Source organism: Pinus tabuliformis, chromosome X, assembly GCF_031772625.1.
Source record: "Pinus tabuliformis cultivar Carrire ecotype Pingquan chromosome X, CPIR1, whole genome shotgun sequence".
Lineage (NCBI taxonomy): Eukaryota > Viridiplantae > Streptophyta > Pinopsida > Pinales > Pinaceae > Pinus > Pinus tabuliformis.
In genome coordinates this window covers 929,703,113-929,720,152 of record NC_142308.1, presented here as the reverse complement: position 1 = coordinate 929,720,152, position 17,040 = coordinate 929,703,113, and the positions used below count along the sequence as shown (strand labels likewise).

The 17,040-nt window shown below is 34.8% G+C and overlaps 1 protein-coding gene across 3 annotated transcripts; it reads left to right on the top strand.

The window, feature by feature from the left end:
• Positions 1-5,706: 5,706 nt before the first annotated feature.
• LOC149142736 (glutathione S-transferase L3-like) lies at positions 5,707-16,514 on the top strand. 3 transcript variants are annotated; one of them, XM_089449447.1, is made up of 7 exons: positions 5,709-6,152; positions 6,464-6,551; positions 6,654-6,719; positions 6,835-6,895; positions 6,994-7,077; positions 7,963-8,117; positions 14,139-16,514. In XM_089449447.1, the coding sequence occupies exons 2-6, from the start codon at positions 6,541-6,543 to the stop codon at positions 8,113-8,115; spliced, it is 375 nt and encodes a 124-aa protein (XP_089305573.1). In that variant the 5' UTR covers positions 5,709-6,152; positions 6,464-6,540; the 3' UTR covers positions 8,116-8,117; positions 14,139-16,514. The 3 variants fall into 3 exon arrangements, with proteins under 3 accessions (XP_089305572.1, XP_089305573.1, XP_089305571.1); XM_089449445.1 differs by having other exon boundaries at positions 5,709-6,551; XM_089449446.1 differs by lacking the exon at positions 14,139-16,514 and having other exon boundaries at positions 5,707-6,551; positions 7,963-8,185.
• Positions 16,515-17,040: the final 526 nt, after the last annotated feature.

Sequence of the window (17,040 nt, the reverse complement as noted above, 5' to 3'; positions counted from 1 at the left end):
AGCGTAGTGTTCACTGGTTTATGAAGTGCAAGTGTTGAAGTTAATGTCATATGTTGAATGCTATTTTACCATTGTATTAACACTGTTTTAGTATTGTATTAACGCAGTTGTATTAAGGCTGTTTGGTATTGTATTAATGCAGTTGTATTAAGGCTGTTCTTGGCATATAACATTGATAAGGCTGAACGCTGTTCATTGCATGTTAATATGTTAAATGCCTATGTGAGTTGATGCACATGTGAGTTGAGCCATGCGTTGAACTGTTTTTGGTACGATGTCCTATAATGTATATGTGAGTTGAGCCCTGATTTTGTGCATGTTTTAAAATCGCCTTTGTGTGTTAATTTTTTTTTGAAGGGCTACACTGGGTGATCAATGTAAAAATAAACTGATATATATTTTGAATAGTGCAGATATATATGTCTTGGGTATTGACATTTGCTGTCAAGTTGAGTTTGTTGTCCAGTCATATCAGAACTATATTTCTTTCCCATTAAGAGTAAAAGTTTTGCAGCAGAAGTTTTTTACAGTATGCATTCAATCATATCCATCGTGGGAATATTTCTCAATGGTAAGGAGAACTATCTTGAGTGGTCCCGGATGATAAAACACATGCTCATTTTCAATGAGTTGTGGAAAGGAGTGCGTGTTTGAGACAGAGACAAAGAACCAGAACAGCCTACCTCAGAGCTTGTCATTTGGGAAAACAAGAACAACAAAGCTTATGCATTAATCGCAGCATCTGTAAATGAAGAGGTGAGTCGCCATATTTCGCCATTTTCAACTGCTTTTGAAGCCTTACAAAAGCTGAAAGAACTCTATGACTCACATTCTGCACTTGAAGTTGTTCAACTCATGATTAAACTCTTCACTCTTGAACTGCAAAATAATGATCCTCTTTCTCTTGCATCTGAAGTAAAGTCTATAATGCATGATATCAAATCCACTAAGGTTGAATTGGATATTCCTCTTATCGCTTTTCTCAAGGAACTTTATCCTACTTACTCCAATTATCTTGAGTCATTGCAAGAAAATGGAAATCTCAAAGATATCACCTTTGACTCTCTTTTCAAAAATTTTGCTGAAAGAGAGAAAGATTTTGGAAAGAAGACAGCCCCTGAATCTTCTAAAGAGGTTGTGTGCCATGCTCATAAAGAAAAGAATCCTGTTAAAGATTCTTCCAGAGGAAGAGGTGGTCAAAGAGGAAGAGGAAGATATTTTAGAGGCAGGGGGGCAAAAACTCTCAAGGAGAAAAGGCAGATTTTCACTGCATACACTACAAAAGAAATGGATCACATGATGCATCTACATGCAAGTTACCATGGGACAAAATTGAGCAGCAAAGAAACCAACAGAAAGGTAAAATTGATGATACAGACAAAGGTAAAGCACCTGAATCCACTCACTCATCATTGTCTAATAATATTAGTATTATGATCAGTAATATTGTAAATATAGTTATTTCTATCTATGATATATTAATTTGTAATTATTATTTATATAAAATATTACAAATTATAACATGTTACTTTAAGACAACTCTCTAAAATAGTACTTATATTTATATTATATTACATTTTTAACCGACAATATGTAATACATTATAAAATTGAATATAATAACATATAATTTTAATGATATTCATGACAACTTAATAACTTTAAGTTATTTAAATATAAACATTTAATTCATCTCACAAATAAAAATATATACAAAATATATAAACGATGCAATGCTAAATGCGAAATATTATTATGAATATGTTTTTATGTATCTCTGTTATGTCGATGTAAAAATCATTAATGGAAAAATCATGTTGCACTGTAAATTAACAATATTTTGCAGATAATATCCCTCAACTATGTTCATTTCGGCTATAAAAATAATGAAAAATTATCGACATTTGAGAAAATAATGAAAATATTAACCAACATTATTTGTATAAATAATGTTTGTCACAAACTTTAGATTAAGTGCTAATCTACTTTATAAATTTAGCTACCTACGGATCAATACATAATTGCAGTTTGTCATAATTATCGACTACCCACATATATTTTTATTTGATTTCAATATTAGTTTATTTACCTGTTATTTCCAGTCACTATGATATATGACATAATAGTATGCATTGTGTCGTGCTCATGGTGGAGACCTCTACTTAAGATAGGATAGTGTTGCTATATAAACTAGCATCTGCACTGAGAGGTGCAAAGGAAAAACTATTTGATTATTAGATCCAAACTATGTTTGTATTTTTAGGAAAGTAATGTGGCCAATTAAAGGGAGTACTTAATTCTGTTGTTTGCAAATGTACACATGAGGAAAATCTCTAAGCCTACTCAATATTAAAATTGGATAACAAAAACCATAGACCTCATGCCCAAAGTCTTCATGAGGATCAGTTTATGACTTCTTCAAGATAGTTGTGCCAAATTTCACAAAACAAAGTATTGAAACCCTAACACATATGAAATCCATTTTTTCATTCATCATTTTTCAATTGTGAATTTCTATTATTTAAAATATATTACATCAAAAAAATATTTTATATAAAACTCACATTTCCTATTTTTTAAATAATATTCAGTTAAATGTAAATAAAATCCAATAAAAAATAAAATATAAAAGTTAAAAAAACATCAAATAATTAATACACTTATTAGAAATATTATTCCTCATTTTAATTGAAAAAAACAATAATTATCACATTTAACACTAAATAAAAATAAATACAATTTTTAAATATGATAAAAAAATATAGAAGATAGACTAAACACATTACACTCTTTGAAAACAACCAACCAATTATTGACTTTGAAAACATTATTGTCCACATGTACTGACATAGTGTACCAAATGCATATCCATATATTGGATGCACCAACTATTCCTTTGACTATTCCCTTTGCATTAAGGAAATCGTTGACTTGGTATTGCTTTTGATAAGTCTTCTTTAATAAGAACCCAAATTATTGGTCCAACAACTAACTAAAATTTTTTTGCCATGTACAGCAACTTCATATGCTAATTAATTTTATAACAAATCATGTTTGAATTTGCAAACATGTATCAAGCTTGAAATTATTAAAGATAAATATACTTTTAACAATAAAACATCAAAACCTACGATTATAAGCCTAACTGCATAGATGAATAATTACAATCACAATGTTTTGGGAAAGAGAAGTAGTAAATTACAAGTTCCAACCATGTGCAATAATTCCAAAGTCCAATAAATATCCCATTATCTATCATGTTCATTGATCCATAAACGGTGGGCCTATGGCCTATCCGTTTCGTCAACAAAGATATTGTGTGGAATGATGTTTTGAAAGGGTACCTTTGTTCAAATTTTGGATCAAGGCTTCCATTCACGATCTATCCAAATTTACGATGCACTTATGTTTGATTTGAATTTGTTAAAACATACATCCATTTTTTTATTTTTTTTAACCGTGCACGCACAATGCTTTGAACAAAAAGACCTCTGTTGCATAATGAACTTCCAAAAGCATATTCCAAAAGCTGATATGCGCAGATCTTTGTTAATGTATTCAAGCTCCATTATGAAAATGCCAATTCTTTGCCATTCACACACCTAAGGACAAATCTTGATGAACGGGCTTTGGAGACACTAGCTTTCCTGCGTTTGGAAGTGAATCACTTTGCACTCTATTTACTTAATTGTCCACAATTCAACCTAGATATCGCCAGTCACAACGACAGTAAAGGAAAAACATGTGTGTCTCGCTTTCCACAACAGTCCATGGTTTGACGATAGGAGAGCCGATGGCCTGAATGCTCTGGTTTCAAGGCTTCTGGGATAATAAAATCATTTACTCATCTAGCGTTCCAGCAAATCACCTCTTCGGTTGTAGATTTCTACGGCACTATATGAGCCAAATTGTGCTCAGTTGTGGGGTCAGTTTTGCGAATACGTGTTTGTTGTGGTGGTAAACAATGATGTACATAAATTATAAAATGCTTAGTTGAATGCAATGTTTTTAAAATTGGACTGGTCATAAACCTAGTGGCCTCCAAACACCTGACCAGGGAAAAAAAATTACCAAAAAAATTAATTAAACACATAAAATATTCAAATTTTGAGAAAAATATATATATATTCATGTTTTTGTTGAATAAATGCAGTCACACATTACCTGACATCATTTAATAGGCCATGAGACGATTCTCCTCCAACCACCGCTCTAAACAGTTGTAAGCGTTCAACAAATGCGTTGGTTGTCTTTTAAGTTTTAACCATAGACATTGATGTACCATTAGAAAAATGAACGGAAATTTATGAAATAATAATTAAAGACTCGAAATATTGAGTCAACATGAAAAAGAGTGAATGTATATTTTGTAGAAATTTAGTGAAATACAAGTTAAATTTTTGTTTAGAAACTTTATAAGTGTAGAGATTTTGTTATCATATCGAGATAATTTCAATCATAAAACTTACAATGTATTTTTTTTTTAATTTGTAAACTTTTGTATTTAATGTGTAGAATTTTGATGAAATACAATTTAAATTTTTGTTAAAAAGACTGTGTCATAAGTTTTGTTATCATATCGAGATAATTTCAATGAGAAATTAACTAAGGCAGCTATGGTATGAATATCTCGTAACATTGTGACCATTATTCCTCAGGTATTTTATTGACTTGCGCACTATTGGTATGAATATCTCGTAACATTGTGACCATTATTCCTCAGGTATTTTATTGACTTGCGCACTATTGGAGTAAGTTACCTGATCTCTTTGATATGGATAGTATTGGATTTGATCGGCGAATATCTTTGATTTAGAAGACCTAGGAAATTTCAAGAAAATAATATAACATATAAACATAATACTCCGTGTTTTTTGTGTTGCCCTTTTTGTCCAAAAACACTAAAATTCTTATGCAAATTCAAACGTGTCACGCCTCTGACAACCTAGGTGGAACTTAGAATGAATGTGTCGCGTGGCACATATGAGAGCCTATCTGCATGGATTTTCCACTTGGCTCTTGCAGAACGTTTTCGATAGTTCAAGTCGGAGGCATCTGGGCACAAGAAACTCTTAGTTCAGTTCTGAATACATGCGAGGGTCGCGTATTTCCCATCCGCAGTTGTTCCAGCTCAAGAGAAGCAAATGAAGTTCAGAGCAGGTGCAGAAGTGGTGTCGGTGGGGTGCAGCAGCGATGGGGTACAGAGGCGTCAGGCAGAGGCCATGGGGTGTAAATGGCACAATAAACCAGTCGGCGATAACGAGGGCTTGTCTTTCATTTTTCAGAATGCTTGGGTGGGGTGAACCGTGTTTGGGTGGGGTGAAGAGTGTTTGCCTAATCAATCTCACAGAAATTCACCTAATCTCACAAAGAGAACACAGAAAGCCCAATCACAAAGAGAACACTGAAAACCCACCGAAAGCCCAATCACAAAGAGAACGTCCAATCTCACAAAGAGAAAGCTCTCACAAAGAGATTCTCTTTCTACCTGCTTAATTAAATGAATGAGAAATATTGATGATTATTATTTCCTATTTCTAAAAAATTCATAAATATTATTTTAAATTAATATTTTTCATGATTATTAATATTATTATTAATAATTACGCCGTAAGGCGTTCCCTCGTAAGGCGTTCCCTCTAAGCGAACTCCCCTCCATGCTACCGTGTCTCGATGTGGGCCGTTAGATGGATTGTTAGACGATTAAATCATCTCCACCCATCGGATCACTGCAACAGAGTCGTTCGCCCTGAGGTCTCAAGCGACACAGCGAAATTGGGTCGTTCGGCCTGAGGTCTCAAGCGACACAGCGAAATTTTATGGGTCAGCAGCGGTTTTTGATGTGCAAAGAAAACCTCTGAAGATGAAAATCAAGGCGTATATTTCTGATTTCAAGCTTGCATTTGAGCGTTTCTGTATACATGCTCGAGGGGGCAGTCTTGGATGGAGAAGAATATACCGTATCGGAATGATCTGCTTTGTATCTATTTCAATATGGAGGACCAGGCCCTGGATCTGTTAGGGGCATTTCCAGGGAAATTGTGGAAAAGAGTTTCATCCGGATTCGAACTCCAGACCTCCCAGATGATGCACATAATGTTTTTTTACTGCAGGAGCTGTTGTTCAACGGCTGGAAGACTCAATCATGCCTTGGTTACTCGCTTACCCTTCTTGCTGTATTGCTTTTTTCTGTATTTCATGACTATATTGTCAATCTGCGGTCTCGTTTCAAGGGGATTTTCTGAGTGGTAAAGCTGCCTTGGACCTCAATGCTCCTCTGATTGGAAGAAACCTTAGAGCACTTGGATTTAGGGTCATGGAATCCGCCCTTTTTGGTCTGAATGCAGGGCTGGGATATTTGCTCATGTTGACAGTGATGTCTTTCAATGGGTTTATTGTAACTTTGTCAATATTCCATGGTAATAGGAAGCATAGAGATCTAAAGGAAACAATCATGTATGCAGTAAGGTCTCTCAGAACACTGCAGGGGGTGGTTTGAAAACGGCTATGATGATTACCAGAACACTGCAACCAGGTTAAGATGGCAGCACTGTAAGTCAATACATTGTTTGATTATATATTTAATTTATTATATCCAAACTTGTACCCGATTTACCAAAATATTTTCTGTGGCATCGTGTTGCTCGACTGCAGCTATGCAATTCCACCCGCTCTCACGTCCAAATCGGAGCCTCCTCCATTGTTTGATGGAACGACCAGGTGGGTAGCTAAATTTTTATCGTTACTGTATCTAAATCATCACTTTCTGTTGGAATGTGTATAGTATCATACTCTGTTTAGCGATTAAATACTGAAATTGATCTGGGGTTTGCAGATTGTATATCAGTGTGACATGCCCATATGCCCAGCGAGTTTGGAGTGCCAGGAACATCAAGGTTTTTATCATGTTGATCCCCTATTTTGTGTGGGTAGTTCTTCTATTGATATAAGATACCATTATGCAATGACTGAAACGATTGAAAATAAAATGCAGGGTCTTAGTGAGATTCAGATAGTTACGATTGATTTGCAAGACAGACCAGCATGGTACAAGGAGAAAGTTTATCCTCCGAACAAGGTTGGCTCTTGTTTCTATGTTTATCTAATTTTATTTTTCTTTTAGTTACTCAAGGGCAGTTGGATCCGCTATTTGGGTCATGGTTTAATTGCTATGTAATTAGGGCCTGTAGTGTAAAAACTTTGTTATTAGTTTCTCATCTTGATCCAAGTAGATGCAAAAGAGAAATTAGATGGGTTGGTCCTCGTTTTACCTTAGCTCAGGTAAAAGGGAACACGCTTGCACATTAACCAGCAGTCTAGCAACCTTTTGTTAATTGATAGAGTATTCTGTTTGGCTCAGTAGATTTGATCTATGACCAAGTAAATTGGGGTGGGGATCATAGGGTTATTGCATGAGCTGGATAAGGTTATTACCTTGCCAAATTTGGGGTCTGTCTTGCCACAAACCCAAATCTTTTATTATATGTGCATTGTGCTGGCTACAAATTAGTATGTTGTCAGATGTAACTTGAATTAATAAGTGATTTATGAGATAACACACTGTTGCTTAGGGTTCAGATGCAACTCCAAGCTTAAGATCCACACACTTCTCACTGTGTCCTGATAGGTTTGAAGCTTAGAGTTCAAATGCTACTCCAAGTTTATGAGCCATCCTCTCACTGTTGCTTGAGAGGCTGCAATGAGTTTTTGATCATCACGGTTTTATCCTTTTACAATTTGGGCACGGAATAAGAAAGACCAACACAGATTTGGGATTGCTTTTAACATTCCTAGTCAGCTAGGAAGACCTATTGCTTGTGTGTTTTTGTGTGATCATCACTAATCTTTCAAGCAAGGAATGTGCAGAAATAGAAGTGCCAAATGTCAAATGTTACAAAAGGGCCAAATGTCTGCAAGATATAGAGCGGAACTTGCAAATAACTCGCTATTTTCAATTTTTCAGGTTCCTTCTCTTGAGCACAATGGCAAGGCCACAGGAGAGAGTCTGGATTTACTTGAGTATCTCGAGAACAATTTTGAAGGACCTAAACTTTTTCCCACGGTTTTGCAAGTGATGGTTCAACTGACTGAGCTAACCCTTCAGGGTTGGACATGATGGTATGCACTCATCCAAATGCATGTAATCTAATAAAACAATCTACTTTAATGAATGGATATTCACTCTACTCTGCTGAAAACAATCAATAGGATCACAAAGATCCAAGTATGGCTCAAGCAAAACATTTGGAATTGGGTAACCAACACTGTCAATCCACATAGGTGGAAAATGACAAATGTGTTGCTGGTGACAACATTACCAATGGAGGTGATTCAAGGTAAAAAGTTAAAAACACTCTTTCACCACTTGCCCATGACCACCTTCAATGACTTTTGTTTCTTTTTCAAACAATACATGATGCTGATCAGAAAATTTATGATAAAAGGTGAGAATTCCATCAAAGAGAAGTTAAGAGATCTTCGTTACCTCTTCTAAATCCTATTCACATGGAGATTCATCATACAGAGGACTATATTCAGAACTAGAAGCTAAAAGTAATTATATTCACATAGATGATGTCTACATATAATTCTTCACAAACACTCCCAAATCCGACCATGCATCTATTTTCTCTTTCTATGCCAATTGAAATAATAAACCTGTCACATACATCCATCATTTTTTCCAAGGTTTCCATCATAGCCTTCCTTGAAAATGTGATTTTTTTTTCAACCAGAACCAGAAGCTAAAAGTAATTATGTTCACATGGTTGGATGATGTCTACATATCATTCTTCACAAGCCAGTCCCAAACCTGACCATGCATTTATTTTCTCTTTCTATGCCAATTGAAATAATAAACTTGTCACATGCATCCATCTTTTATTCCAACATTTCCATCCTAGCCTTGCTTGAATATGTGTTCGTTTTTTCAACATTTTTTCCAAGCTAGGATTTCATACAAAAAATAAAAGATCAGTTGCACTCACTAAATCTCCCTTAATAATACAAATGTGAGACTAAGAATGTGTATGCAAGTTGATTTGAGTTGTTTCATGAAACAGTAAAACACGGCACTTGATTTGCTTGCCCCAAATTGAAATTATGGTGGTTTTCCCATTTCCTCAGCGATCTTGAAGCTGAAAAAGAATGGAAGCCTTCAGAAAATGCAACTCGTTGAACATCTCTCAGAATTATAACAAATAATATAGCATATTGTCGTCGCAGAATTTAACTTTCAAGTCGTGTTGGATTGCCTTCAATTTCGATAGTCTATCAAAAGTTATGAGATATGCAATATATAAAAAATTTCATGTCCTGAAATTAAAAATGTGCTCATCCAATTTGAAATTACCAGTAACTTCTTTCATTATACATCCCAAATAAAACATATGATATTATCAAGATTCAATACGAAGCTAAGAATATGGACTTCCAATGGGTAATTCAAACCTAGAATTTTCTTATGAAAAACAGCCAAAATTTTGAAATAATAGTCACGGCCGTAGTAGAAACATGCTTTTGGTATGGCTTTTAAACTGCCATGTCTTGATCATCTGATCTCCTATTTGGATAGGTTCTCTTTTTAAGTTTTTAAAACCATCTACAGTTTGAACTTTGAAGTACTTTCTGGAACCCAATCTTCCATAGGCGGCAATAACAGCACAAAATGATGAACAATTAGGCACAAACCGAGCTGCCCGGATGAAACTATTCGATGCCAAATGAAACGCCCAAACCGTTTGGGCAACCCTTTTGAATCAAGAATCAACGTCTAACATATAATCGTGTGGCTTACAAGATGACAGGTAGGCAGAGAGGGGAGTTGATCTCAAGCAAGCCTCTTCTAACTGTCCACTACACCTAACTAATCTGACCAGTTTTTATATTCTATTATAAATTCGTATTCTTATTAATAAAAAAAAAATATATAAAGTGCAAGATAAAACCGATTAATCCAAACAAACACATCAATCACGGTTGTGTTTAATATTTACTGCCAGAGAAGATTTCCTTTAGAGATCTAAGTTACCTGTGCCGATTTGATACTTGTAACAGAGAACTAATCAATCGGTTTTGAGTCCTGACAATTGCTCTCTGTTTCTTCTTCCTCTGTAGCTTTGCCCGATTTACTTGAGTATCTCGAGAACAATTTTGAAGGACCTAAACTTTTTCCCACGGTTTTGCAAGTGATCTTTCTCCAATTTAATGACGTCTCTTTCATAACCTGAATGAATATTGAATCATCCTTATCAATCATGGTGTAAACATCTTCCAATGACACTGACTAGTTATGTCATGATTTGATTTTCTTGACATGTGAACATTGCTAAGGCCACAATAACCCTGTTGTGTTTTTCTTGTTCTTTGTTATTTTAATGATTTCCTGGTCCTTAATTGCTTGAGCACTTTGTGCCAATTTCGTTTTATTCACTTTGTAAGGACTGACTTCTTTTTCATTAGATGATGTGGAATTAGATATTTGATGGCAAGCTTTTGAACTTATCAAATCTGAAAATTAAGAGTATGGAAACACTGACTTGCTCTCGGGGGCTCAATAGAGGACATAGAAAGCAGGATGCATGGTTGGGGTCACGAATTTGGATTCGTCTCTCTTTTTTGAGGAGCTTCCATGTCTGATACCAAAGTAAGCCCAATGGCAAGGTAGAGTTTGATGGTTATTAGTTAGTAGGATGACCATCAATAATTTTCACCATTTTCTCATTCTTAGGGCTAGAAGTGAAAAGCAGCCACCTTACTCTAAGATCTTTTTCCATAGCATTAAGTTGTGAGTGTTTTAAGAGTTTCCTGAAATTGGAATTGGGATACCTTTCTTGATTTTCTTCAACTATTCACTAGTCTTTCTTTTCTTGTGAATTTGAGGATGAGTTTTATGAGGTTTCTACGATGGATTCTAATTCACTGGATATAGTATGTTTCTCTCCGTATTAAACCATCACTGGGTATAGCACACTAGGCTGGGATTTATAGATATATTTTAAGATGCATTACCTTGCTCAAATTACCATGTTTCTTGCTAAAGTTTCCCTATATTGAAAAAATTGGGTCAATGCACAATTTCCCATATAATCCAGCTTCTTCAAAAGAACTTGGGTCTTAAACTACAATATTTCTTGTAAGGTTACACATTGGCATATTGTAATAAGATATTGAAAAAAAGGTGCAAATCCTTCCTACTGACTCACTTTTTGGTGTACTATCTCATATGCTTGTTCAGCATCTTCGTCCTTATGTCTTGTGATCCTTATTACTTGGTCTGCAAGCTCGTTGAGATAGTTGTGCACATGGTTAGCGCTGCACTGTCCAAACTGCCATACTTTTCAAGGCCAGAATCTTCCTGGTGACTCCACCGGCTCCAGTCATTCTCGTTTTATCTCTTTCTGAAATTCGATGGTCCAATCCACCAAGCTTTAATCGATGACCGTCTGATGTACGTCACTTACCAGCTTGCATGAACCATAGTTATGAAAACTGTTCAGTTCTGATTCAGACCAATTTTGCCCCTAAACTGGTTTGGAGCTGTGTTTTCCAACTTTACTGGATGACGCTGATCCATGGGAATTTATGTATTTTTCGGTTGCCCAATGTTTTAATCTACTTTTTTGGTAAGTACAGTTTATTTTGTGATTTTGGAAATTTTGGTTCTTGACCTGTGTGGTTCTGATAACTTTGGCAATAATGTTTTGACATGCACATTAAATCCTTTCACTTCACAATCTGACCTTTTAAAATTCAGCTGTAAAGTTTTTCTAAAGAGCACATCTTAAGCATTTTGGAGAAGTCGTGTATCATATTTTGTCCCAATAAATTTTTATTGTTATGGCTTGTCCAAACTATTAGATTATGTGGCCAATACTTTTCATTAACATTACATTTGTTTCTTAAATCTTTTTTAGATCTTCATTTCAAAATATAATTTAATGTCAATGTTATCACTTTAATGTGATGTATTAATCCTATAATTGCTTTTTGATAGGATAAGTCTCACCACGAAATTATGAATTTTTTTCAGGTGATATGGTTGTCTCACTAATATTTTAATAATTTATTTTTCATATATATATATATATATATATATATATATATTGTCAAAATGGTGTCTTCTTAAATATAAAAAGGGTGAGTGATACTTAAATGTTTCCTTTCCTTTTCATTCAATGTTTTTTGGTAGGATAAGTCTCATCACAGAACTATCTTTTTTTCAGCTGATATGATTGTCTCACTAATATTTCAATAAATATTTTCTTATTACCTTTTTGTGGTCAAATAGTGTGTTCATAAATATAAGAAGGTTGAGTGATACTTAAATATTTCCTTCCCTTTTCATTTGATGCTTGGAATCAAAGTTGTCTTGCACACTATTTAACCACCTTATATAGATGGTGCACTTGAGAAATACAACTTGTATTCACTTTCTAAAGGTCTGCATAAAATTCTTAGTCATTCTCTTCTAATTTCTCTAAATATCAACTACGTGTCATAGACTAATGGAAAAATTACTTAATCCTTTTTATCATATAAAAAAAAATTCAAACACACTTTTAATCTTTCATCCAAGAAAAATATTTAGTGAGAAAGGGTTATCTACCACTTTTTTCATACAGTCCTCTGCTATTATTAAACAAGGGTAGCTACAAAGTAGCAAGTACCTATTTAAAGTTCCTAAATTTTAAGTTTCGAGAATTCAAATTGCTAGAATTTAAGTTGTGAGAATTTAGTGTAATATTGGTTTTTTGTAAGAGAATTGTTCAAAGTTGCTAGAGTTTTAAGTTGTGAAAATTTTGTGTGGTTTTGGGTTTTCCATGTTATTAAATTTTGTCAAAAGGAATTAAATTTAAATTTGTGAGAATTATGTGTGGTATTGGGATTTTGTGTTTTTCAATTTTGTAAAAATGAAAATAAAGACTAGGTATATCAGTGATCAAGAAAGGTTATAATATCACAGACATTGAGTCTAGCAGCCACAAGGAACCTTCCATATTGTCTTTCTTTATGTGAACCTTCTATATAGGCATATTATGTGCAACAAATTTCAGACCAATTTCACTCATGCATAGGGGTGAGACACTATATTTCCATAGTCGTTGTTACAGAGGTCATGGGGAGATGTTATTACTTTAATTTCTTTAAAAACTATGTTGAGTAGCCTTCCAAGTTGCTAAGTAGATTCACAAGTGGTTTATGATGTAAAACATTTGTGGAAGATCTTATTAATTTAATTTCTTTAATAACTATGTTGAGTAGCCTTCCAAGTTGCTAAGCAAATTCACAAGTGGTTTATGATATAAAACCTAATTTCAAATGAAGAGCAACCCATCTCAAAGATACTTGTTCAAATCCTCAATGTAGCTTGTGTCAAACTCTTATACTTGTTTCCATCTTCCAAATGGCTATTTGATTATTTAATTCCAAACAAAAGTATCTTATGAACTGCAATGTCCATCTTCACAAAAGCACATACAGTAAATTATAGATGTAGGTTATGATATCTTTATTGTGTGCATATGGATCCCTAAGTATTTTCAGTTGAAAAGCAAATCTACATACTAATTCTCCATGGCTTAACAAAGATGTTTCTTCAAATGTATCTAGCTTAGGGAAACCTAGTATTTAAAAACTACTTAACTAAAATCTTTCCCTCGCCTCTGGTGAAACTGTCATTGAAATTTGTTGTTCAATACTGGAAAACTAAGAGGCATTGCTTGGTTATTTAAACCACAAGGAGAACTGACACATATGGTGGAAATGCGGATCAAAGTGGAAGAATGATACACTGCCTTGCAAATGCTTTCAGCGTTCACTACTTGTGTGCTGATTAATTATTTAAAGTTTCTTCAGTTTTTCAGCTCAGAGTTCATGTTTGCTCTGTTTTACCAATTTTTTTAGCTTTGGGCTTTTGAAAAGTTGCACCTCAGGATCCATGTTTGCTCATTACCAATCCATTAGCTTTGTTACTGATTTCTGTAAGGAGATGCTAACTTTTGTCACCTGTTACTACCGAGATCTACCTCTAAGCCACAGGCCAAAGTGGCCCATCATTTTCTTTTCTACGTTAATATAAGCTGGGGTTTTGATGATTGTAATAACTTTTGTTTCTCTTCTGTGGGACATTTTGTGCAGGAGTTCAAATGGTGTATATAAATAGAAAGATGCAGAAAGTGACAGTCATGGGATATGTGAAGCTGAACAATGTACTGAAGAAAGTGAAACGCACTGGGAAGCATGCACAACTGTGGCCATACGTGCCATACAGCTCGGTTACCCAACCTTTCTCTACTCAGAATTATGACAAGAAAGCCCCTGCCGGGTTTGTGAGGAAAGAGAGCTTCAACACCAGTTCTGTCTCCAACAACCAAGATGATCAGTACGCTACTAACATGTTTGGTGAAGAATTTCTGCTATTCTCTTGTAATCTATAGGCCCCCAAAGCTCCTCATAGATGAGAATATTTGCAGGATGTTAATATTGTTGTAAGTTTGAAGTAGATGTGGAATGACTAACTTTTGTGCTGCTTCTCATCTTCAACAACAAGAGTTTCTGTGGTGAATGAAGGGCTTACATCCTGTAAGTAGAATCCATGTCCTGCCTTGTGAAGCAGCTCTCCATTGTGATAGCGATCTTTGTAATGTTTCTGGTAAATCCTTTAGAATGCTATTTCATTCTGTAATATGATGGGATTCACTCTACAAGATTAGGGGATTCACTCTACAGAGTCCATGTCATGCCTTGTGAATCAGCTCTCCACTTATGTTTATTTTCTCTGTAATGACCCTAGTAAATCCTATAGAATGAGATTTCATTCTGTAATATGATGGGATTTCACTCTACAAGATTGGTTTCAGTTTTACTTGTATTGTGGTATATGAAATTTCTCAGTTTTACTTGTAATAGGATGGGATTTAATTCTGTAATATGATGGGATTTCCCTCTGCAATATTAGCTACTAAATTTTACTTGTATGGAAAGATTACTACTTTCTTTGTTCAATATTTTATTTTAATTTTATTCATTTCAGTCTATTATATTATATTTTATTATAATTTTGTTCATTTCAGTCTATGATATTTTATGATATTTTATTCATTCTATCACATTGTTTTTCGAAATTATAAAAGTAAAGGCAGCTTCTTGTCTGTCAAACTGACATCACACCTATTGAGGGCATTTCTGTGCATGCTGGCCTTCAGATAAGGATTTTGCAGCATAGGGTCAAAACTTTGTAGATGACAAGTATCGCCTTTTGCACATCATAGATCCTACTCTTCGACCAGATGTTGAAGGAAGGGAAGAAATCTCAGTGTCTGTGGGGATTGCATTGAATTGTGCTTCTGCTTCCCCTCAAAAGAGACCATCAATGATGAAGGTATTGCATTTTCTAGAAAAAATGCCATCATCCACAACCGATTAACCAATTCTTTCTTCCTATGTAGCATCCTTGCTTTGACATAAGTTGGACAGAGATGAGGACTTACACCCACATTCCATATTCAACAACTCTACTTAGACATTGACATAACTCATATAGACATCTCTATGATTGGGACTCAGCAACAGACAAACTCTGCTGTCAACTCAGCTGCTTATGAAATGGCCAAAGTCTTCTTAAGAATTTCAATATTTCTACAGTTGAGAATTGTAGCAAAGCTCAGGGATCAAACTTAACTCCATGCTTATGAGGCATCCACATTCTCACAGTTTACTTGCAGCTCATTCTCAGTTTAATGGGAAGGTGATATATGGTGTATTATTGTTGCAGTGGCAGGGGATGGATTTTATCCATTTACTGGAGGAAAAAAATACCTGGTCACAATGTGTCTGTTTGATTTAGACTGGTAATTTTTTGTTTCAATAGCTATCAAATGTTGGAGGAAGGCTTATCATTGCAACTGATGGTGTTTGGGATGCATTGAGCTCTGAGAAGGCTGCAAATTGCTGCCGAGGCTTGCCAGCATAACTTGCTGCAAAACAAATTGTTAAGGTACAAACACTGTTGACAAGGATAAGCGACCAATGTCACCATCTTTAAGTTTATATTCTATCATAGCCTAACCGTTTTAACTGTAGGAGGCTTTGAGGATAAGAGGACTTAGGGACGACACTACATGCATTGTAGTGGATTTGATCCCACCTAAGAAATCCGCACCACCAGCTCCAGTTAAGAAGGAAGGCAAATTTAAGAATTCTTTTCAGAAGGAAATCTACTGATTCATCGTCTAAGTCAGTTGAAAAGCAGCAAAATATAGACATTGTCCAGGAAATCTTTGAGGAAGGGTCAACAATGCTCGCTGAAAGGTAGATAGCCATTTCCAGCTTAGCATCCTTGCAGTAGATTATGTTTTGTAAACACAGACTTATCATTTAAAATTGCAAAGGGAGTAGCCAGAGGCCTGGCTTATTTACATGAAAGGAAGTTTGTTCATGGAAATATTAAGCCAAGCAACATCCTTCTAGGCTTTGACATGGAGCCATACATAGCAGGTTTTGGGCTAGAAAAGCTACTGGACACTGCCAATGTCAAGTATAGTAGCTCTGCTATCCACGTAAGGAACCTTGAAGGTATATTTTGAGGGAGCAAACGATGAGAGGTTGTATCCTCCATGGTCACTCTAGAAATCCTTATAAACCCATGTAAATATGGTCTTTGATTAATATAAAACCTTAAGTTACAAAATCTCTTTCTCTCTCTCTCTCTCTATATATATATATATATATATATATGTATGTCTTATTGATAACCAAATATGTATATATTATTTAGACATATAAGGTATCATCTTCACATTGGATACTTTGGAGAAAGGCAATCTTGAGTACCATGATTAAATAAAGAAACACAGAAACACATAAGATATCATCTTCACATTGGATACTTTGGAGAAAGGCAATCTTGAGTACCACGATCAAATAAAGAAACACCGGACTACGGAAGAAGTGAGTGTTAATTTTTAAAATTTTGATATAAACATTGGTTTTCAAGAGAAATTGCAATTAACAATGTACAAATTACTAAATAAATAATTAC

Coding starts and splice junctions, on each gene's coding strand:
- LOC149142736 (XM_089449447.1), top strand. Junction 6,720..6,834: donor TTGTTTGATGGAACGACCAG/GTGGGTAGCTAA, acceptor TGGGGTTTGCAG/ATTGTATATCAGTGTGACAT. Junction 6,896..6,993: donor GGAGTGCCAGGAACATCAAG/GTTTTTATCATG, acceptor AATAAAATGCAG/GGTCTTAGTGAGATTCAGAT.